The sequence below is a fragment of the Chelonia mydas genome, chromosome 7, assembly GCF_015237465.2.
Source record: "Chelonia mydas isolate rCheMyd1 chromosome 7, rCheMyd1.pri.v2, whole genome shotgun sequence".
In the NCBI taxonomy this organism is placed as follows: domain Eukaryota; kingdom Metazoa; phylum Chordata; order Testudines; family Cheloniidae; genus Chelonia; species Chelonia mydas.
Window position 1 is genome coordinate 33042527 of NC_057853.1, and position 20861 is coordinate 33063387.

The 20861-nt window shown below is 57.1% G+C and overlaps 3 protein-coding genes across 7 annotated transcripts; 1 reads left to right on the top strand and 2 right to left on the bottom strand.

The window, feature by feature from the left end:
• Nucleotides 1-778: 778 nt before the first annotated feature.
• Nucleotides 779-7574, bottom strand: TAF6L (TATA-box binding protein associated factor 6 like). 2 transcript variants are annotated; one of them, XM_037904703.2, is made up of 10 exons: nt 7226-7574; nt 6915-7001; nt 6566-6716; nt 5890-5940; nt 5061-5155; nt 4576-4650; nt 4200-4420; nt 3786-3918; nt 3279-3407; nt 779-2859 (listed from the first exon to the last, which is right to left on the bottom strand). In XM_037904703.2, the coding sequence occupies exons 1-10, from the start codon at nt 7370-7372 to the stop codon at nt 2077-2079; spliced, it is 1872 nt and encodes a 623-aa protein (XP_037760631.1). In that variant the 5' UTR covers nt 7373-7574; the 3' UTR covers nt 779-2076. The 2 variants fall into 2 exon arrangements, with proteins under 2 accessions (XP_037760631.1, XP_037760630.1); XM_037904702.2 differs by having other exon boundaries at nt 779-2874; nt 7226-7506.
• A 3951-nt stretch (nt 7575-11525) lies between these two features.
• TUT1 (terminal uridylyl transferase 1, U6 snRNA-specific) lies at nt 11526-18160 on the bottom strand. Of its 4 annotated transcripts, none has more exons than XM_043551879.1 (10): nt 18085-18160; nt 17187-17377; nt 16899-17108; nt 16232-16346; nt 16006-16136; nt 15649-15881; nt 15192-15301; nt 14927-15049; nt 14730-14822; nt 11526-12670 (listed from the first exon to the last, which is right to left on the bottom strand). In XM_043551879.1, exons 2-10 carry the CDS (start codon nt 17199-17201, stop codon nt 11631-11633), a joined length of 2070 nt encoding a protein of 689 aa, XP_043407814.1. In that variant the 5' UTR covers nt 17202-17377; nt 18085-18160; the 3' UTR covers nt 11526-11630. The 4 variants fall into 4 exon arrangements, with proteins under 4 accessions (XP_043407814.1, XP_043407812.1, XP_027675059.2 ...); XM_043551877.1 differs by having other exon boundaries at nt 15649-15875; nt 17959-18097; XM_027819258.2 differs by having other exon boundaries at nt 17959-18097.
• Nucleotides 18146-20843, top strand: LOC102946532 (putative nuclease HARBI1). Its single transcript, XM_007056897.4, has 2 exons — nt 18146-19293; nt 20014-20843. Exons 1-2 carry the CDS (start codon nt 18615-18617, stop codon nt 20385-20387), a joined length of 1053 nt encoding a protein of 350 aa, XP_007056959.3. The 5' UTR covers nt 18146-18614; the 3' UTR covers nt 20388-20843.
• Nucleotides 20844-20861: the final 18 nt, after the last annotated feature.

The following is a 20861-nucleotide window of genomic DNA, read 5'->3' on the forward strand; positions in this document are numbered from 1 at the left end:
GCAGGCATCCTAGATCAGCTCAAGAGGCCTAATCCCGAGCACATGCTGCCCACATGTAAACCATTCCGTGTGAGAGCCTCTGGAAAGGCTCCCCTGCAATTATTCTTCCTCTGTAAATCATGTAAGTCACAACCAAGTGCTCCAATACATCCCCTTGGTTAGGAATCGGTTGCCGTCTTCACTAGCAATCCTTGTCCTGCACTCATTACCACAGTACCTGAACGCCCCCCCATCAGTGCATTAAGCACTGTGACGGACATTTGTTCTCATCCTCTCGCTAGCAGAAACGTGTGAAGGGTTTGGATTGTTTTCTAGCAATCTATCGGTAGGTATGCAGCAATGTGTGAGATAGAGATGGCAGGGTCAGAGGAGCATGGAGTGGTAAGGTTTGTTCTGGTCTTTAGTTCCATGCCACATGCTTCCCTTACGCTGATCCCCTGATATTTCTCAGTTGTAAAAGATCCATTTGTGTTTGGTCAAATTCCTAGCATTGGCCGTACACACAGAGTTCCAGCTGCAAAGGTGCTTGGTCCATTGATTTCACCAACCTCACTGTGAGTGCTGGGGGATTGGGCCTTTTCCAGACCCAAGCCTCTATTAGCAGTTGTGTTTCAACTGGTGCTTTCTGAGCTAGTGCCCTCTCTTGGAAGGTGAACTAATAGCTAACCTTGAACAAATGGCTTGTTTTCTGTTGGTTTCATATTGCTGCCCATCACCTTCCCATGTGAGCACTTTCTAGTTCCTCCTTTGGAGAGAAATAAGCCCTGGAGTACTGGGGTGGAAGATAACAGAGAGGGTTTATTTTTGCTCTGGTCCCATCTCCCACTCTCAGGGAGGATTTGTATTCGCTGCTGGGAGCTGTGCCTGTGAAGCATCACAGGAAGACACAATCACATCCTTGACACATTACAGTGAGTGTTGAAGAGGCCACAGCCCAGCCCTGAGCCTGTGCAACTCTGCATCATTCCCAAAGTGTGGCCATATAGCGCTGCTGAAATGCAACTGAGATGGGGTGATATATGGTTGAACCCCCTTTCACCCCCAAAATAAACACAGTTACAACAGCCCTGGGATCTTTCACATGCTCAAAGAGCAGTCAAGTCCTGCTGTTTAAAGCCACCCTCAGAAAACGTTGCGGGCCCCACTTTATAGACAGGCTCAGCTCCTCTTGCCAGGCTTTGATTCAGTGTTTGAGAGGAGACAGACATGGCAGGCACGGGGATGGGTGGGGGTAGGGCCCCTAGTTTATGGTGGTGGGTTAGGAAGACAGAAGCAGGTCCCTCAGCTCTGAGAGCCAGAGCGCCCTACTGTTAGTTTTCCCTTAGCTGCCTGCAGTAAGCACTGGCTCACATCCCAGAGGAGCTTCTAAGGGGCAGCATCGATTAGGGGCAAGACAGGAGGTGCTATAGCTATCCAACCCCATGCAACAAGGGAGAGGTCAGCAAGCAAATCCTCTGTCCCCAACAGCAGCAGTGTCTTTATTAAACAACCAGCTGTCAGTACAAGGGTTGGGGAGTTGGAGAAATGCTGCACGCTGTCAGGAAACCCCAACTCCAAGGGGAGTGCTTAGGGTAGGGGCACTCATCCCTCAGGGGAGGACATGGCTTGGGGCCGGGGAGCTAAGATGCTTTAGTTAGACTATGGAGTCTGCTGCTGTGTGCTGTACCTAGATCACACAGAGGCCCTAAGCCCTGCAATCACTTCCCCTCTCCCACACACTCTCCCATCACCTCCACAGCAAAGCCTCAGCCATCACACAGCAGAAAACCCTGGATGGCTCTTGGAGAGTGCACAGTTCATCGGCGCAGAGGTAACAGGCTCAGCCTGACCCACAGTCTGGGCACGTGGGAGGCACTGCTGAGTGCAGAATGTGTCTTCAGCACCCCCTGCAAAGTCCAGAGGGTGCTGGGTATGCCCCCTCCACCCTGGAAGAGAAACTCCTCTCCTGAGGGGTTTGGCTTGAGTGGAGGACCCTGACTTCATCCAACAAGGGATGCTCAGTAGTACAGGGGAGGGATGAAGGGCCCACACTAGGTTTGGCCATGAGCTGAAGTCCTGGAGGGGAGAGGTCACTCCTCAGAGAGGCAGGTAGAGGGAGTACTCTGAGTGGGCCCACTTCTTCACAGGCTTGCTGGTCCTGCCGATCATGGGCAGCTTCTGGGCATAGCGGGAAATGTGGCTAGGACCATGATGCTGGGGGAAGCAAGTCTGGAACAGTCGGCCCTGGCACCGCCGGCCCACCTGCCGACCCGCAATCACAAAGCTGAAGTGGGGTGGCCCCTGTGGGGAGAAGCGGCACTTCTGGAAAACGTCGCGGACCCCGGGCCGGAGGCCCTGCTGGCGTGATGCGCTACGAGAGCGGGGCACACTGGCTGAGCGATGCAGGGCCGGCCTGCCTGGTGGGTAGTCTGCCCGGGGGCTCTCCTCCTCCCGGGGGCTCACTGTGGCGTTGGCTGTCAGCTGGGGCATCTTGCGCACCACGTCCCCTGTGCCAAAGGCTGGCTGCTCTTTCTTCGTGTCCAAGACCTTGGGGCCAGGAGGTGTCGGCTCGGCTGACTGCAGCCCCGAGCCCGTGCCAAAGCGGGTGGCCAGGCTGTCTCCAAAGAAGTCGTAGAGCTCCCGGTAGGTCTCGTGCAGGGAGACAGTGGGAAGGTCAGCAGAGATGCCAGTACCCAGCTGGGGGCCCCCACTACCAAGCTGCAGCAGGTGGCTGGCGATGCCAAAGCTGAACTCCACTTGGGGATCTTGCAGGGGGCTGAGCCAGGGAGAGCTCTCTCGCCGGCACCTATCCCTACATGGCCTGTCCCCCTGGGCTGACACTGACTGCGCCTTCATCTTCAGCAGGCGCTCTACTGCCACCTGGCAAAGGAAGAGCTGCTCTGGTTAGAAGCCCTGGTCTCTCCGCTCCTTAACCCCAGCTACAAACCCAGCCGCACACAGCAGTAGACTGGAGGATCCCTGGCTCAGCTGGGCCTCTGCGTGAGACTGCTGCTCACACAGCCCTCTTTGCCCATCCCCATCCCTGATATAAGGGGCACTGGAAAACCCCCTTCACCCGACCCAAGGAGAAGCCAAGTCACCCCCATCCCTTTTCTGGCAGGGGCCCTGTATCTAGTCTGACAGGCCAGATGCTCTGCTATTGGGAGATGGGAGCTCAGTGCCTTCCCTTCCCTGAGAGCAGGGGCTTCTGGACTGCCTGGAACTGCAGTGAGTGTGTGGGCCGTGTAGTCAGAGCCCTAGCCCAGCCCTCTCCTCTGGACGGGTGGGGTGAGACTCACCAGAATGGCACCGTACACCTTGTGCCCATCGGCCTTCACCTGAGCATTGGAGACAGAGTAGTCGTCGAGCACAGCCTGCAGGTTCGCCCAGTAGGTGGAGAGATGGGGGTAGAGGACTCGCTCCACAGCCTGGAGGAGAGAGCAAAGTTCCATCCCAAAAATGGCCATTTACTGACTGGGCCCAAGAACCAACAGCACAGTCACTGCGTGAGAAGCTAAAGTACCGGCCAGGGGAGCTGAGCCAGGGTCCTCTGCCTTGTGTGTGCACAAAAAGAGATGGGAGTGGGGCACTGAGCAGCGGTTACCAGCCCCTGCAGCAGGTCACCACTTCCTCCGATGCCCCCACAACATAGAGGGACCCAGCGTAGCCACCAGCCTGGGATAGCATCACTGCTTCAATTCTCAGACCTACCTCCCAGGGAAACAGGATGTTTGGCCTGGGTACCACCATGGTTTGCTTGCCTCCCTCTGCCCAAAGATCGTGTGGGATCGAGAGCTGTCCCTTACCTTCCACCCCAGGGCATGCAGCCCCACCACGGCCCCATAATGAGAGCAAAGCGGGCGCACCGGATCAGCCAGCACCTTCTGGAGGGACAGCAAGATCTGGTGGTACAGGCCACTGACAAGGTCGCCATGCGTCCTGAGGGAGGAGACCGAGCAGAAGCTGAAAATCCCTGGAGATGGGACTCATTGTGCATCCCCCCCAGGACCCTCCCCTACCCAATCGTGCTCCGTCAGAGCTGTGGGCATGAAAGAAGGGAACTCCAGACACCCTTGGGGCACAGTGCCCTGCCTGGGAGAGCAGGGGCAGCACTGGACTCTGAAGGAGACGCCCACTGACACCAGACATGCTGGTGACTCCCCTGCCTGGGTGGTGGGGGTGCCAGTGATTCCTTTCAGCCCCTCCCCGCTGGGCCGCACCAGAAGATGTGGCTCAGGAGCATTGCAGCGTAGTCCCGGAGCGTCCAGTGGTCATTGAGGGGGTTGATGGATGCGGCAAGTGGCTCCAGCACGCAGTACATGACGCTGGCGATCAGGCTCTTGACATAGGAGCCCAGGCACAGGTAGGGATTCTGGATGAGGCTCTTGGCGATGTGCAGCAGGCGGTTCAGCTGCTCCAGGTCATGGCTGACGGACTTCACCTGGGCCAGGAGAAGGAAGAGAGCAAAACGCTCGTAGCTGCCGGAAGGAGGGCATGGGCTGCCCTAGGGGAGCCACACGCTTGGGAGGGTTTCCTGTCCACTCCACCCTGTTTCTCACATGGGTCACATGCCCAAGGGCCTCCTGCTCCACTCACCCCACTGACCACGTAGACAAAGTAGGGCAGCAGGGCTGCGATCTTCGAGTTGGTCTGCAGGTCCTGGAGGGCAACCTGGGGGGGGAGGGGAGGGGGGGAAGTGTCAGATAAGGGTCAGAGGAAGAGGGGTGCCCCAGCCAGGAAGTGAATGGAGAGCCCCAGTCCGGGGGGGAGGGGGGAATGGGGAGGAGAGGGGTTGCACCACGGTTTGTCATGTAGCCATTCTCCCTTAGTCAGGCTCCCCCCACAGGGCCAGTGATCCCTGCTGCATGTCCTCCTGAGCCACTCGAGCCATCCAGAGCTGGTGGGCAATTCTCCAGCTGGACCACTGGTGCCAGAACTTTCAGGGAACCTTCCTCTACTGGGCTGCATCAAACCTGGAGCAGAAGTAGCTTCTGTGGAGGCTGGGGCTCTACAGTCCTTGAAACACACCCCCATTCAGGCCAGTCTGAGATAAAGGCACTGATCTCCAGCCCCACACCCACCTTCATTAGCTGCGGGTCATCCCCAAGCACAGCTCGGGTCACATGCTGGTAGTACTTCAGCAGGTCATCTGAGAGAGTGGAGACAGCACTGGGCACTGGAGGAAAAGCCAGGAAGGCAAAGGTTACGGGAATTCAGTGGAGACCCTCCGAAGCACCAAGGATCCCTAGGAGGGCAGCAGCAGCCCGAGCCCCAGTACAGTGTAGGGACCTGCCATGGGGCATTGTTCAGAAAGGAGATTGCAGAACAGGGGTGGGGTCAGGCATCAGAGAATGACCAGGGGAAAACTCTCATATGAAGAGATTGAAAAGATTGGGATTGTTTAGAAAAGGGACAGGAGAAAAGCTGATAGATAATGACCGGAACAGAGAAGGGAGATCGGGAGCTTCTGTTCTCCCAATCTCCTCACACAAGGACAAGGGGACAGGAGCGACCGAAAGGTGGCAAAATTCCTAACTGATAAAAGGACATACTTTTCCACACACTGTGTGATTGGCCTGGGGGACTCCCTACCGCAGGATGGTGCGGAGGCCAAGAACTAAGTGAGATTTAGAGGGACTGGATGTGTATCTGGATAACTAGGACAAGCGAGCGTTGGGTAGTTAATGCTAGCAAAGATTTGGGAAGGGAGAGAAAACCTCCTGGCTCAGGGCTTAGTTTGAGAACAACTTAACAGGCAGTAGGATGAGGTCATTGTCAGCTCTGCAGGGCAGCAACTGTCTGTATAGCACCCAGCACAGTGGGGGCCCCATCCTGGTTGGGGCCTGTATGTGCAGCTTCAATACAAGAGGGAGATAAGGGCAAGGGAATGGGTTACTGAGAAGTTCTTACCAGCTCCCTGTGGTTCCAGATTTCCTTTCCCATCCAGATAAGAGACGTGAACTACAATGCAAGTATAGATGCTGTTAAACAACCTGGCTGATCCCTCCAACCGTCCCTGGACCAGGATGCTCCCGTTCTCATGAGGCAGCCTGGGAGAGAGTTTTAGGTACCCAAGTCACAGAGCATGGGGCATCAACTCCCTCCTCACTAGCTCTGAGAAGACCCCACTTGGGATATCGTGCTCAGGTCCAAGCTACGCATTAGGTGCAGGTCCAGGGAAGAGCCACTAGCTCAACAGCTTGGATCTGAGTGCCAGAGGAACTAATTTACAGTGGAAGCAACATGTGTCTTGCCTGGCTGAACAGTGACTAAAGGAGACTGGTAAGCAATCCTGACAGGGAACTATCCTCCCCTGGGGGCCTCCATTGCGCCCTGCTATGGGATAGATGTGGGGGGGACAGACAACTGTCCCCAAGGCAGAGGGGCTGGGTGGGTGTCCTGCTGTTTGCAGACAGGGGGACGGGATGTGCCCAGGGGAAGCTCCCCAGAGAAGGAGCTGGGAGCCCTGTAATTTGGGACATTCAGAAGTAGGCTGCCCAAAGCCCTAGAGGGAGAGCCTGGAGGGAGAACCCTGGAGGATGGAGTAACCACACACACCCTGCCCCCCCAGCAGGGTGACACACACCTCTCACTGCTGTCTCTGCACAGCCCTTGGGGAGGTTGGTGGCCAGGGCCAGCTCCACCAGATTGATCTCACGATCCTCCTGGAAGTAGAGTTCCCCTTCCTTTATAGCACGGAAGGGAAGGGGGTCCTGGGAGCCATAGCCGCACACCACCTGCAAGGACACCAGACGGTCATTCCCTTGTCAGGCCCATCTTGGGGACAGCTGGGCCTGCCACCACCATCAGTGTCCCGGTGGAGAGGGCTGATCTGGGCGCTCTTTGAACTCCATCCTGCTAGCACCGGTCTGTGGGCAGGAGAGAGCAGCAGCAACAGCCTCAGCCTCCCGCTGCCCCCTCTCCTGCTCGCTCACCTCCACGTTGCTCCAGCGAAGGGCCCGGTTGAAATCCTCCACCGTCAGTTTCCGGCGCTTGGTGTGTTTCATGAACTGGGAGCTGTTCTGCAGGAGGGGAGAGGGAAAGTGAGGAATCGGTGGGACCAGCCCCAAGGGCGGGGGGTGCGGCGTGGGGGATCTCGGGTCTCCAGCCTCAGGGACAGCCGCCCATGGGAGGCGGGGGGCTCAGACCGCTCCTAGGGGCAGCCCCTCCCCGGCGAAGGGGTCACGGGCCGGCCCCCCAGGCCCGGTGCAATCTCCGCCCCCAGCGCCGGGCCCGGCTCCCGCACCTGGGCGGCCTCCCGCAGGCGGTAACACACGTCCTCGGCCAGCAGCGCGGCCACCTCGTCCGTCAGCTCCAGCCCCGCGCTCTCCGCCATCAGGCGCACGGACTCGCGCGGCAGCTCCACGAAGCGCCGCTCCTCGCGCTCGGACATGGCGGCGGCGAGAGGGGCGGGACCTCGGGTGGGGGGGGTCACTTTGGGCGGGGGGACTCGGGGGGTGGAAATCGGGGTTCACCCGGCTGCAGCTCGAGCAGCTTCAAACCCTTATTCCACGGCGCAGCTAGCCCCGCCTCCGCCGCGTCTCAGCCAATGAACAGGTGGTGTGGGGCACTGGAATCCCAAGCGCCTATTGGCCGCCGTGCAAATCTATCCAAACCCACGTGGGGACACGGCCTGAGGCCGCCAGGGGGCGGGGCGCGTCGAGCTCCCGGGACAACAGAGGGCGGGGCTCAGAGTTCCGGGCCCGGAGGAGCGGGAGCCGCAGGAGTTCGAGTCGGGCTCGTGCCTCAGCGGCGGAGCGGGACGGAGGCGCGAACGCTCCCGCTGCAGGAGCTGTCAGGCTGCTGTCCCGGGCTGTTCCCCGCTTTGCACCAGGCAGGCTGGTTTTAGGGCTTCTCTGCGCATGGGGAGCGTCCCCTGTCACTCCACGGACCTACTTACACTTCAGTGGGTCCAGGGGCTTGGCTCGTGTGACGTTAACTTCGTGTATAGACGCGCCCGTGCCGGAGTAGTGCTGCCTTGCTGCAGGTTTAGCTGCCCTGCAGGGGTGCCCGCACACACTGTTAATCCAGAGTAACGCCCAGCTGTAGATGGACCCGTTGCCCACATATCTGCACCTCAGTCGCCAATTTAGAAAAGTATTCTTGTTCAGGGCAGTACTCGAGCACATGCATAAAGCACATTGATTTAAGCATGTGCTTAAAAAGTAGGTGCTGAAGTGCTGACCTGACTAGGAATGGGTTTCAGAAAGCATTAAGTACTTTCTTAAATTGAGGACTTACATCTATTTCCACACTTAAATAAACGTGGGGTGATATCAGAGGGGCTGAATACTGGCAGCTCTGCACTTCCTTTGCTTGTCTTTTGGGAGGCCAAGAGAAGCCACAAATCTTCACTGACCTCTCCTTTAGTGACAGTATAGTGCAGCCCCCTCGGTAAGGGGGAAGGGAATGATGGTTCTCAGGACCACCAGCAGCCTGGCAGCCACTCAAAACATGTTCCCCTGTGATATCCAGCCCCACACAAACCCCAGATCCTCAGTGTCCCCTCCCCCCCAAAGAAGCAGTGTCCCGACCCTAATGTATTAGCTTTACCTTAAATCCCTGCTCTTGTATAACATACAGCACGTGTAATGAAACAAACATTTTATTTAAGAAAACGGAGATTCCACAAGCAACAAGTGAATGGTGGAAACAAACGGTTACAATACAAAACACAATAAAATGCAAATTAGGGCCTACATTTAATGACAGTGCAGAAGACCAGGATCCAATCAGTGAATGGGTACGGTGTGCCTGAAGTCTCCCTCCCCCCTTAGACTGAAGCAGTCTTTTGTCACCATTCAAGGGGCCTTTGTCCCACCCTTTGTCTGTTCAGTCTCCCAAGACACAGCCACCCATTACCTCCCCTTCCCTGTGTTTGGTTGGAGTAGATTTGCCAGCCAGATCAACCTCCAGCACTACTCTCCCATTATGCACACTGCCCAGTGGGCTAGGGGAGAAGCAAGTCTACTTTGGATAAATAAATCAAAATTTGCTCAGGCCATGTTAAACCTGAAGGTTTCAGAGTAGCAGCCGTGTTAGTCTGTATTCGCAAAACGAAAAGGAGTACTTGTGGCACCTTAGAGACTAACCAATTTATTTGAGCATAAGCTTTCGTGAGCTACAGCTCACCTCATCGGATGTATTCAGTGGAAAATACAGTGGGGAGATTTATATACATAGAGAACATGAAACAATGGGTGTTACCATACACACTAACGAGAAAAGAAAAGGAGTACTTGTGGCACCTTAGAGACTAACCAATTTATTTGAGCATAAGCTTTCGTGAGCTACAGCACTAACGAGAGTGATCACTTAAGGTGAGCTATTACCAGCAGGGGGGGCAGGGTGTTAAATGACCTTTTGTAGTGATAATCAAGGTGGGCCATTTCCAGCAGTTGACAAGAACGTGTGTGTGTGTGTGTGTGGGGGGGGGGAATAAACATAGGGAAATAGTTTTACTTTCTATAATGACCCATCCACTCCCAGTCTCTATTCAAGCCTAAGTTAATTGTACCCAGTTTGCAAATTAATTCCAATTCAGCAGTCTCTCGTTGGAGTCTGTTTTTGAAGTTTATTTGTTAAAGAATTGCAACTTTTAGGTCTGTAATCAAGTAACCAGAGAGATTGAAGTGTTCTCCAACTGGTTTTTGAATGTTATAATTCTTGACGTCTGATTTGTGTCCATTTATTTTTTTACGTAGCGACTGTCCAGTTTGACCAATGTACATGGCAGAGGAGCATTGCTGGCACATGATGGCATATATCACATTGGTAGATGTGCAGGTGAACAAGCCTCTGATGTGATTAGGCCCTATGATGGTGTCCCCTGAATAGATATGTGGACACAGTTGGCAACAGACTTTGGTGCAATGATAGGTTCCTGGGTTAGTGGTTCTGTTGTGTGGTTGCTGGTGAGTATTTGCTTCAGGTTGGGGGGCTGTCTGTAAGCAAGGACTAGCCTGTCTCCCAAGATCTGTGAGAGTGATGGGTCGTCCTTCAGGATAGGTTGTAGAGCCTTGATGATGCGTTGGAGAGGTTTTAGTTGGGGGCTGAAGGTGATCAGTGCAGCTGGAGAAGCAGTTCAACCTCCCCTGTAAATCCATGTGGACCCTGGAGTCTGCAACTCAGTCCAAACTGGCTCAACTACTTATGCAGTTGCAGTGAAAATCTGTACAGACCAGTGTTAGATAGCGTACTGCACTGCAGAGCTCTACTTGAAACTACCAGACACCAGGCTGCTGCTGCTTAACCTTCTCCTAAGGTTCTGGCTGCACTTTCCCCCCCACCTCTTGATCTATGCACATCCTATCCAGGGCACCACAAAGTCCCCAGACCTCCTTGTCATCCTCCTCCTGACGCTGTTATAAATGGCCAGTTATAACTCCAGGAGGAGGATGTTGGACAGGGAATTGCTCTGCGACTGTGGGGCCTATTTCCACTCCTCCCTTCCATCACGCATCCGGGCAGAGTGACTGGGCAGCATCCACTGGCTCCCTAGACCCCTTTAAGGAGAAGTAGGCAGTCTAGGGTTCTCTGCTCATTGTCCCCCTCCAGTTCCCTGCTTAGGGTCCTATATCTCAATCTTGTCCCTAATTTTTTATTAGCTGTCCCCCAGTATCATTTGGTTTTTGCCCCCCTCCTTAGGCTGGGGGAAGGGTCTTGGACCTGCCCACCACTCAGAACTCAGAAGGTGCAGTGAATCGATCTGCGTTAAATCGCCTACTGCACTGCCGGGCTCCACTGGAAACTACCAGAGACCACGCTGCTGCCCTGCACCCCAACCCCTGGCTTAACCTCAGGTATGAAATGCCCTCAGGTATGGTGCCCACCAGTGAGGTGCTATGGAGGAAAGGTGCTATATTGCCTCTAGAATCCCAATCCTAGCCTGGCCCCATTCTGCCCATGCTGCCTCACCTGCATGCCCCTGAGGGAGGGAGTATTGCAGGCTTTAGGGCCCTCAATACCTTTTCTTCTTCTTCCCTCCCACACACCCTTGACCTATTCCACTTGGGGAAGGCAGCACCTAAAGCCCTGGGAGGGAGCGGGGCCACGCCTGCTCTGAGCTGCCTCTCCTGGGGCCCCATCCCTTCCCAGTACATCCCCCAACCCCTTACTGCCCCCTTCCCATAGATCCCTCCCCAGTAGCCCCCAATGGAGCGCATAGTGCTGCTGCATGGAGAGGAGAACGGAGCTGAATGGGCCAGAGTCAAGGTCTATCCACCCCAGGCCTCTCACTCCTTGTTCTGCAACTGCCCCCCCAGGCATCAACTGCATTTATACTCACCACTCGTGCCCCACTGGCCATTGCTGATTGTCCGCCTCCACTCCAATGAAGAATCAGCCCCACCCCCGATAATGTGCCAGCACTTCAAATCCCAGTGCTATGGGGCGCCAGAGGGGACACACAGCAGCACATTTGCAAGAGGCTGGGCAGGGTGGTAGGAGAAAGGCCTGCATCCATCTGGGGACTACCCGCTCCCCACTCAAGCCAGGCCCCCAGCCACTTCCCCCCAGCCCCCAAGCAGCGGGACAGGCACAGCCCAGAGGGGCACTTGGCTAGGCCCTTTATTCCCTTCCCAGTCGCATGGTACACACAGCAAAGTCCATTTAAAATAGCATCCCCCAGTCTCAGGGTGCTGGCATGGATGTCACTGCCCACCCCTGGCTGCTCTGCCCACATACCGCTCCACCATTCTGGGAAGAAAGCCCTGTAGAAAATGATAGAAGTCCTGGAACAGGAGGCCCTCCTGGGGGCCTGGGGTGAAGCACAGGAGGGTCCGTGTGTCCTCCTGGCCCCTGCCCACCTGGGCACAGGCTGTGAACCTCAGCAGCGGCTCTGACCCCATGGAATCTCCCTCCTGCTGGATTATGGCCTCTGACACCTTCTCCTCCACCTCCAGGGATCCAGCCTCCTGCTCTGCGTCTGGCTGTGGGCTGCCCAGGTGTCGGAGCTGGCGCCGGATGCGGCGCCGGCCCATCCAGACACGATGCCACACAGCACAGCTCCAGCTCACGCTCTCCTCCTCCTCTGGCGCTGGGCCCTCTGGTCTCGGCTTCTTCTTGGCTGGGGAGACAGCCAAGCTTCCTCCCTCATCAGACCGGGGGTGCTTGGACCCCACTATAGGCTGCTCACCTCCACCCTGCTCTGTGGGCTCCTGCCCCAGGGGCTCTCCTGCAGGCCCCGTGCAGCTGCACTTCAGCACATCCTTCAGCACGAAGGTGATGGCGGCGCACACCTTGCCAAACCAGCAGCGCCGGAAGTCCCTAGCCTGGCACAACTGCTGCCGGCTCCCAGGGGAGAGTGCCATCAGCGTGAAAGGGATGGTGATGAGGAGCCCATCGGGGCCCAGCTCCCCAGCCTCCGGCACGCCTGGCTGGAAGAGCCGCACAAGCCCCCAGGCCTTGCCCTTGCTGGATTTGCGCTGGTACTGCAGGCTGCGGCAGTACTTGGCCCCGTCCCGGCAGCAGTGCTGGAACCGCAGCGCTATCTTCTCATTGACGTTGGCTGCCACGTTGTGGCTCAGCTCGAAGGGGTCCTGCACGTTGAAGGGGCCCAACTTGAGCTTGGCACCCACCTCCGAGAGCAGGAAGCTGGGGAGGGGCAGTGCCCGGCCCTCCTTCAGCGAGATCACGCAGCCAGCAAAGTCATGGTCCCCAAAGACACAGAAGAATTCAGCCAGGAGGGAACCTGCAGGGAGATACAGACAGATGAGAGGAAGGTGGCTGGGGGAAGAGGGGGGAAGGGTGAGCCCAGGTGTCAGGATAAGGCCTTTTCCTGTAGCCATATTGTAAGGTCTGAGGTCTTTTTTTAATGCAGCCATATTCCAAGAAGCAGAAAGTCACGTCCTCACATTCCATCTAAATTACATTAAAACAGGGGTTCTCAAACTGTGGGTCGGGACCCCATTTTAATGGGGTCGCCAAGGCTGGTGTTGGCCCTGGACCCCAGCAAGTCTGATGCCCAAGCCCCACCGCATGGGGCCGAAGCCAATGCCCAAGCCCCACTGCCCAGGGCTAAGGTTACATGCCCCCTCCCAGGGCAGAAGCCCTTGGGCTTCAGCTGCCCCCCACCCACGGGGTGGCTGGACTCGGGCGGGCTCGGTCTCCAGTCCCCCATCCTGGGGTCATACAGTAATTTTTGTTGTCAGAAGAGGGTCATGGTGCAATGAAGCTTGAGAACTACTGTATTAAAACAACATACTATCGGGCTGTTAAGAAAGTGATCCTGTCTTAGTAGTACCCACCACCAGATAAAGAAGCAGAGCTTAAGATGGTTAAAGAAAACTTTGTTTGATGACATTCGGTCTGGTGAGAAATCACTTACAACAGTTGTGATTGTAGAATCTATATTTCTATTGTTTTGCCTTTATGCTCCCTACTTTTCTATTGTTTATCTGTATGGTCTCTGGTTCTTTGATTGTTTCTGTCTGTTGCAGAACTAATTTTGCTAAGTGTAAATCAACTATGGAGGTGGGGTATAATTGTCTTACAATGTTAGGATTGGTTAGACAATTGTTTAGTAATATTTTAGTAAAATGATTGGTTAAGGTACAGCCAAGCAAGTCTTAAGATTCACTATATAAACTGAGGTCCAAAAGGAAGTTCTTTGGAACCAACTCCAGGACACAGCCCCAAGATCAGAGCTGCCAGACCTCAACTCCCTACCAACCACACCATGCAAAAGCTGGAGGCCCACAGATGACCTGATCCTGACTGGCCTTCAAGAAAAGTTCATCTGCCTTATTGGCAGTAGAGAGCATCATATGCTTAGTGTGTGCATTCTGTTTTGGTGATTGTTAATAAATACACATTAAGTAGGATATTACTGTGTAAGGCCCTTTCACTGATCAAAGACCCAGTAAACCCATAGAAGATTAAGCTCTGAGTCCATGGAGGGGTAGAGCCTGGAGCCCACGGAGAGGTAAAATTAGGTGCCTTTTGCCTGGAGCCCTAGGAACTGGGAAAGGGAGAGGGTACCTAAATCAACCAGGTTACACCTTGAGCCCTAAGAACTAGGTAGAGGTGGGAACCTTGCACCCTAGGAACCAGGTAGAGGTGGAATGTCCTAGAGTGTATGGGCAACAAATTTAGGGTAAAGTTGGGTGTCTTATACCCGGAGCCCTAGGAACTGGGAAAGGGTGGGGTGCCTAAATTGACAGGGTTACGCCTTGAGCCTACAGAAGGTGGGGGCCTAGAGTGTGTGTAACAGATAATTTTGTGCAGGAAACACAGGGTGGCTGCAAGAGAATCAAGTAGGCAAGAGGCGGGGTGAGAGTGGGGAGATAGGAACCCCTGCACAGCCATGAGAACACAAAGGGGCTGGGGAAGAACTTGCGGGGCTCCCAGCCTGCAGGACATATGGGGAGCTGGGGAAGGAGAAATTCTCTTCTCTACCCCCTCCCCAGCAATAGCACCAGGGAACCTGCCTGCACGGGACTGCCAGCAGGAAACCAGGTTGGATGGACCTTGTGGCAGCAGCTCAGGGGAGCGTTCTTCTCTCCCAACCCCAGAGCATGATGGGAAGGAAACCACCCGAGAGCTGGGACAATCACTCGCTGGGACAATCACTCACATCCTTGTGCCCGGCTCCCTGGGGATTGAGATCCCCCTCCTCCTGGCCCCCGCCCCAAGCAGGCAGAGTGAGCCCACCTGGTCTCAAGCAGCAGGCCCGTGTGTAGGCTGTGTACATGGGGTGGGGGGACATCCTGCAGGCCATTACCCCCCCACCCGCCCCCAACAGCACTCACACAGACTCTCCGTGTTGGTGCTGGGCTCCAGCCGTGACGCGTCCTGGGGGAAGCTGCAATCCCAGCCGTCCACAATAGCCTGATCCCCATCCCCTGGGGAGGAGACAGAGGTGGGGGGGGTGAGATAAACACTGCCCCAGGGATGAAAGGGGCTAATGCAGCAACGCCAGCTGGGTACACTGTGGGGTAACTCCTACCTGTCAGCTCCCTGAGCTCGGCCAGTGTGGGCAAGGCCGGGGGGCTGCGCGTCTGCAGGAAGAACAGCACCAGCAGGGTCAGTGCGTAGTTGTTGAGGAGGGGGCCACCCCCAAAGGGGTTTCCTGAGGAAAGATGGGGGCCATTAGACAAGGCGACGGCGGTGTCCATACCCCCAAATCCTAGACCCATGCACCCCCAGCATGATTCCTCCAGATGGGAACTCTAACCATGTACCCCCCTAGTGCAGGAAGAGGGAGTCCTTACCCGCCAGGGCCTGCTGCTTGGCCCAGTAGCGCAGTGCATAGACCAGGGGCCGCACTCGCTCATCAGCCTCTGTACAGAGCTGTAGGAAGCGTGTGTTGCAGAGCGCCAGCCTGTCAGAGAGATGGGACACATTGGGAGGGCAGCACCTACACCCCCCCACACACACAGCCCCTGAGGCACCCCCAACCCTCACCATTGCCCACTCCACCCCCCACCCGGCCAAGCCCCATCTGGATTTGGAGCTGGTGAACAAGTCTTGGCCATGGAGCCAGGATGCTCCGTGTTTCCCCAGAGTGGGGTCAACAGTTCTCTACACACCCTGCTCTGGAGGGATGCTCTAGATGGGAGAGGTCCCCCATCCCTCCCAGATGGAGCTGGCTCCCACCCCCGGCTCAACATGGCCTCCCCCCATCCCCCACATGCACTCCCTGGCCTCTGGGCCTCCCAGGCTCTGCACCTGTTGTTGATGGAGATATCTCCCAGCAGCCCGGAGTCCTTGTGGCAAAACTTGACGACAGGGCGGCGGGCACTGGGCACTGCCTGGACACTGTGTACACCTGGTACGCACTTCCGTAGCACAGCTGCCACCAGCTCCAGCACCTCGGGCACCGTCGCCGTTGTCAGATCAATGTCACTCAGGATGGAGTCCTCTGAGTCAGAGTCTGGCCCTGGCCCTGCCTCCTCCTCGGCCTGCAAGGGGGTGCACTTAGTGACCAGCACTCATCATGCCCCCCAACTGCAAAGGTCCCTGGTACCAGTGCCTACCCCGCAACCCCCCGATCTCCCAGGGGTCCCTGTTACCATCCATTCTCACCTGTGCCCCCTGGGGTCCCTTTGCAGATGCCTGGAAGGTTTTTGTTTTCTCCAGGTCCAGGAACAAATCCAGATCACAGCCATGGATGTCAAATCCATTCACCGACGAGCCAAAGGGGAGGATGGCGCATCCTGCACCCACACAGGAGGCAAAGGTCATGGCAGTGGCACATGGGGCAGGGACAGACAGACAGACACATGTGCACATACACGGGGCTGGCACTTACCAGGGAAGAACTCTGAGAAAACCTCCTGGAACAGGGTGACCAGTAGGTGTCGCAGCCGCCTCTCACTCTCTGAGAGCTCAAACAGCTGCACCAGCTGTGACATCTGGGAATCCACCTGGGTGCGTGTGAGGGGAGTGAGGGGGCAACATCGTCAAACACACACACCCCACATGTGCCTGGGATTGCACAGCCCAAAACCCCACCCCACCCAGCTCAGAACCCGTGTCCTTCTTTCTGCCCACCCCTAAGCTCTGTAAGCACACAGCCCAAACCCCCACTCCAGGGATCATCCTAGCCCCAGACAGCTCAGAACCTCCCCCATACACACACCCTAGGGCAGTGGTCTCCAAACTTTTTGGCTTGCGCACCCCCAGGCTGAAGTCCGGAAGACCTGCTGCAGACATGCTGCCGGAGGGGAACACCAGCCGTGGATGTGCAGAGCTGCCACAGAAGAAAAAGAAAGGCAGAGTGCCGTCCAGCAGCGTTCCTGCTACAGCGCACCCCCTGGGATCATCTCGCGCACCACATCCCAGTTTGGAGACCACCCCAGTTTGGAGACCATCTCGCGCACCACATCCCAGTTTAGAGGACTGTCCCTGCCCCATGCAGCTCAGCAGCCACCCTTGTCAGCAGACAGGGCAGGCCCAAGGTCCCCGTCCACACTCACATCATCAGCCTGGCACAGGGCCTGGACCAGCTTTTCAGGACTCAGTTGTTCACGATGTGCAGATCCCTGCTTCTTGGGAGGCATGTACTTGAATTCCTTCTTCTCCCGGGGCTTCACCCGCAGCCGCTGCCCCCCCAGGCAATGTTCAGGCTGAGCCAGCACCTTCTCCATCACCTCCTGGTCCTGTAGCTCCACAATAGCATATACACCCTGTGGGCAAAAAGCTGTTAGTACCAGGCAAGAGTCTCATCTACCCCAGGGAGCCCCTGTCCCGACCTTGGGACTCACCTTGTCTTTATCCATCACCACACTGGCCACGTCCCCGAAGGCCTGGAAGTATTCACTCAGCTCGGAGGCTGATGTACCCTTGTGGAAGCCACTGACAAATACACTGCGAAGCTCCTGGTCTTGCCGCTTGGCACGCAAGCTCTCCAGCCGCTGGTGCTTCTTTCCCTGCAGATGATCTTGCAGGCTGGGCTCTGCAGGGGAGGCACATGCAGCTCAGGAGTGATGGGGAAACACAGGGGCAGAGGAAGATCACATTGTCCCCCTACTGCAACTCCCTCAAATACTGACATCCCTGAGCCAGAGGGCAATCTTTAACTTGCCACTAACCCCCATATGGCAACCTCTGACCTAACACCCCCCCACAAGCACTCCCAGTCTGTGACCCCTGACCTGGATGGAGACAGAGACATTTACAGCCACAATACTGCTTTGTTTGCCCTGACATTAACCCCCTACCCCCACAAACACACCATAACACCTCAACACTGACCCCAATTGTGACCTCTGACCTGCATGGTGACCTGACAGCAACCCATTCAGATTATGGTCCAAAGGTGCCATGTCCTCTGACCAATTGTGACCTCTTACCCCAGGACCAGACCTCCCATGACCTCTGACCTAAGTGGTGCCATGACCCCAACACTTCCTAGCCACCAGACTGTGATCTCTGACGCTGACCCCTCAACTTCACCCCCAGCCCCCACCCTGGCTTCGTAGCATCCCACCCCCAAGTGACTCGCGACCCCGGTGACCCCGACCCTGCGGCCCTCACTGTTGGCCGCAGTCACATGACAGAGGCGGCAACGGAAACCTCCGCGGGGCAGCGACTCCACATCCGGCTCCATCCCGCGCCCGAACTACGCGCCACCGGAAGTGTTCCCTCCCTGATGGGCCCTACCAGGAAGCACTTCCGCCGGAATTGCCCCGATCTAGCGATCGTTTCTACCGGAAGTGGTCTGACTTCACTACAGCTTCCGCCGGGGCTAATTAGAATATGCCGTATTGGTGGCGTAGGGGTTGACGCCTCATTAATCATCACGAGTGGGGCGCGCTGATTGGTGGAAGGGGGGGGGCGTGTCTTGCGCAGGGTCCGCGGCTAACTGGAGGCGGTGAGCCGCTGGCAGCGGGTCCCTCTGGCTCGGATCGGAGCCTCCCCCACCAGCAGGGTGGTGGTGGTGGTGGGGGACTCTAATATCTAGATACCCCCGGCGCCGGAGCACGTGGAGACCCCGCCCTCCGGCTCCTCCCCCACCCCCGGTCGGGGCAAGTAGGGACCCTGCCCCCCAATCCTAAATACCCTCCCACTCCCCACTCGGGCAAGAGGAGATCCCTCCCCGCCCCCTTCCTTCCCAGCGCCCCTGTCGAGCTTCCCCCAGGCCTGCTCTCTGCAGCTCGAGGCGTTCCCCCCCGGGTGGCTGCGGCTCCCCCATGGCGCTGTACTTGCTGGCTCAGCGTGCCCATGCCCGCCGGCGACGGCGGCTGCCCCAGGAGCGGGTGTTCAAGCCCCGGATCCAGTTCCTGAACATGCCAGAGGAGCAGGTGATGCGGCGCTACCAGCTCAACCCTGAGATGATCCGAGACCTGTGCCACGCACTAGAGCGCGACCTGCAGCCCTCGACTGGCCGCAGCCATGCTCTCCCTGTTTACGTCAAGGTGACGGCTGCCCTCAACTTCTACACCTCGGGCACCTTTCAGACGCCGGCGGGCGACGCGGCTGGCATCAGCCAGGCCAGCATGTCCCGCTGTGTCTCCCAAGTCACGACCGCCCTGACCCGCCGTGCCAATGCCTACATCCGCTTCCCCTTCCAGCCTCGGCAGCAGGCCCGCACCAAAGAGGAGTTTCTGCGCATTGCTGGCTTCCCCAATGTGCTGGGCACGCTGGGCTGCACCCACGTGGCCCTCAAGCCGCCCTCGGATCACGAGAACCTCTACCGCAATCCATTGCGCTTCCACTCCATGAACATGCAGCTGGTGTGCGATGCCAACGGCATGATAACCCATGTGGTGGCCGAGTTCCCTGGCTCTGTGCCGGATGCCCACATCCTCAGCTGTTCCAGCCTCAGGGGCATCTTTGAGGGGCACCAGAACATGAATGGCTGGCTGCTGGGTGAGCCATGGCCTAGGGACCCCTCCCTCGGCTGCCCCACCTGCCAATCTCATGCACCTGCTGCACCTTACTTGGCTCTCCCCACTCCCCAGTGTCTCCACTCTCCACCACAGAAGTAGGACTCCTATCTCAGCAGGGTAACCTTGATCCCACCCCTAGCCCATCATAGCAGCCCTGCCTGCACTTAGCAGCCAGGGAAGAAATCAAGGCTAACTGCACCAGCCGTGAACTACAGGCCAAGCTCCAGTGGTGAGATTGCCCAGGGTGGTTCAAACACAGGTTGTGTGGTGAAGGCTCCATGACAGCTGCTGGCACCTGCATCCCCCACGCTAGCCTGAATTCCCCACTAGGTGCAGGGGGCCCTGAGGGAATGCCCACCCACCTACCAGATTCTGCTACCTGCCTCAGCCTGCCCTGCCTGGAAGAACCCCATAGGGGAGAGGGACACACTAGGTCTTGATAGGCCTTTCCTCCCTCTTGGAGCATCATGGAGACTTGCAAATTCTAAGCTGCCTAAGACAGGGAAGGACCCCCATTATTCCATTCCCCACCCCTCCTGAGCCTGCCAGTGCCCCTGCCCAGAGCCTGATTGGAGCTGGCATCCTACGGAGGGGAGAGGCCCCATCTTAAAGGCTGGAGCCTGCCATGGGGATGGGTGGAAGGACAGGGACAGCCAGAGAGTCAACCTGCAGAGCATAACCCATGTCTGGTTCTCCACAGGGGATGGCACCTACCCCCTGAAGCCCTGGCTGCTGACACCAGTGGAGACAGCAGAGACAGCAGCTGAGCAGCGATACAACACAGCGCACATGGCCACACAGGCTGTGGTGGGACGTACAGTGGGGGCACTAAAGGGCCGGTTCCGGTGCCTGGACCGGGCAGGGGGGGTGCTCCAGTACAGCCCCCTCAAGGTCTGTCACATCTTCGTGGCTTGCTGTGTCTTGCACAATATGGCTGTGGGGAGGGGCATTGCCATGCCTGAGGGGGTGGAGCTGCGTGCCAGGCAACCTGCCCAGGCTTCTCCCCACCCTGAGCCCCTCTCCCAGGAGTCCCAGTGCCTGCGGCAAGAGCTCATCACCAGCTATTTCAGCTGAGGGGCACCCTGGGCCCCTGACCTACATGCATGTGAATGGGAGATGCAGGGGTTGAAAGCCAGCCCATAGATGTTGGGGGAGTATGTGGTGGTGGAAAGGCAAGGCTCTCTGGGCTGGACTAAGGAGCTGCAGCCCTATTGGAGCCAGCCTCCTCCTCTCCCGCCTTTGGACTGGTGGGGAGCACGTACCTTCCCTGAGACAGACAAACAGCAAGAGGTTTGTTTGTGTAGGCCTATCCTCACATGCAGCAGAGGTCAGGATCCTGCTCCTGCAGGAAGCTGACTGAGCTGCTGCAGCCATTTCTCCCAACCCAGCTACCGCCAGGGGAGGAAGCTGGCCCTCTGGCAGTGCTGGAGAAGATAGAGGGCACTCTCTTGTGTAGCCACACACACATCATAGATGGCCCCCTGGCAACCCTCCCCTGCTAGGACATTAAACTGGCTCCTTGCCCCTGGAGTGTGCCTGATGTTGAGT

What these genes read in the sequence shown, in the direction of transcription:
- LOC102946532 (XM_007056897.4), top strand. Translation starts at nt 18,615, where the DNA reads ATGGCGCTGTACTTGCTGGCTCAGCGTGCCCATGCCCGCCGGCGACGG. An exon ending in CATGAATGGCTGGCTGCTGG is followed by an intron (nt 19,294 to 20,013) that starts GTGAGCCATGGC and finishes GGTTCTCCACAG; the next exon opens with GGGATGGCACCTACCCCCTG.
- TUT1 (XM_027819258.2), bottom strand. Translation starts at nt 18,031, where the DNA reads ATGGAGCCGGATGTGGAGTCGCTGCCCCGCGGAGGTTTCCGTTGCCGC. An exon ending in TGGTGATGGATAAAGACAAG is followed by an intron (nt 17,109 to 17,186) that starts GTGAGTCCCAAG and finishes TTTTGCCCACAG; the next exon opens with GGTGTATATGCTATTGTGGA. An exon ending in CAAGCAGCAGGCCCTGGCGG is followed by an intron (nt 15,050 to 15,191) that starts GTAAGGACTCCC and finishes ATCTTTCCTCAG; the next exon opens with GAAACCCCTTTGGGGGTGGC.
- TAF6L (XM_037904702.2), bottom strand. Translation starts at nt 7,372, where the DNA reads ATGTCCGAGCGCGAGGAGCGGCGCTTCGTGGAGCTGCCGCGCGAGTCC. An exon ending in TGCAGAGACAGCAGTGAGAG is followed by an intron (nt 5,941 to 6,565) that starts GTGTGTGTCACC and finishes CTTGCATTGTAG; the next exon opens with TTCACGTCTCTTATCTGGAT. An exon ending in TGCATGCCCTGGGGTGGAAG is followed by an intron (nt 3,408 to 3,785) that starts GTAAGGGACAGC and finishes TCTCTCCTCCAG; the next exon opens with GCTGTGGAGCGAGTCCTCTA.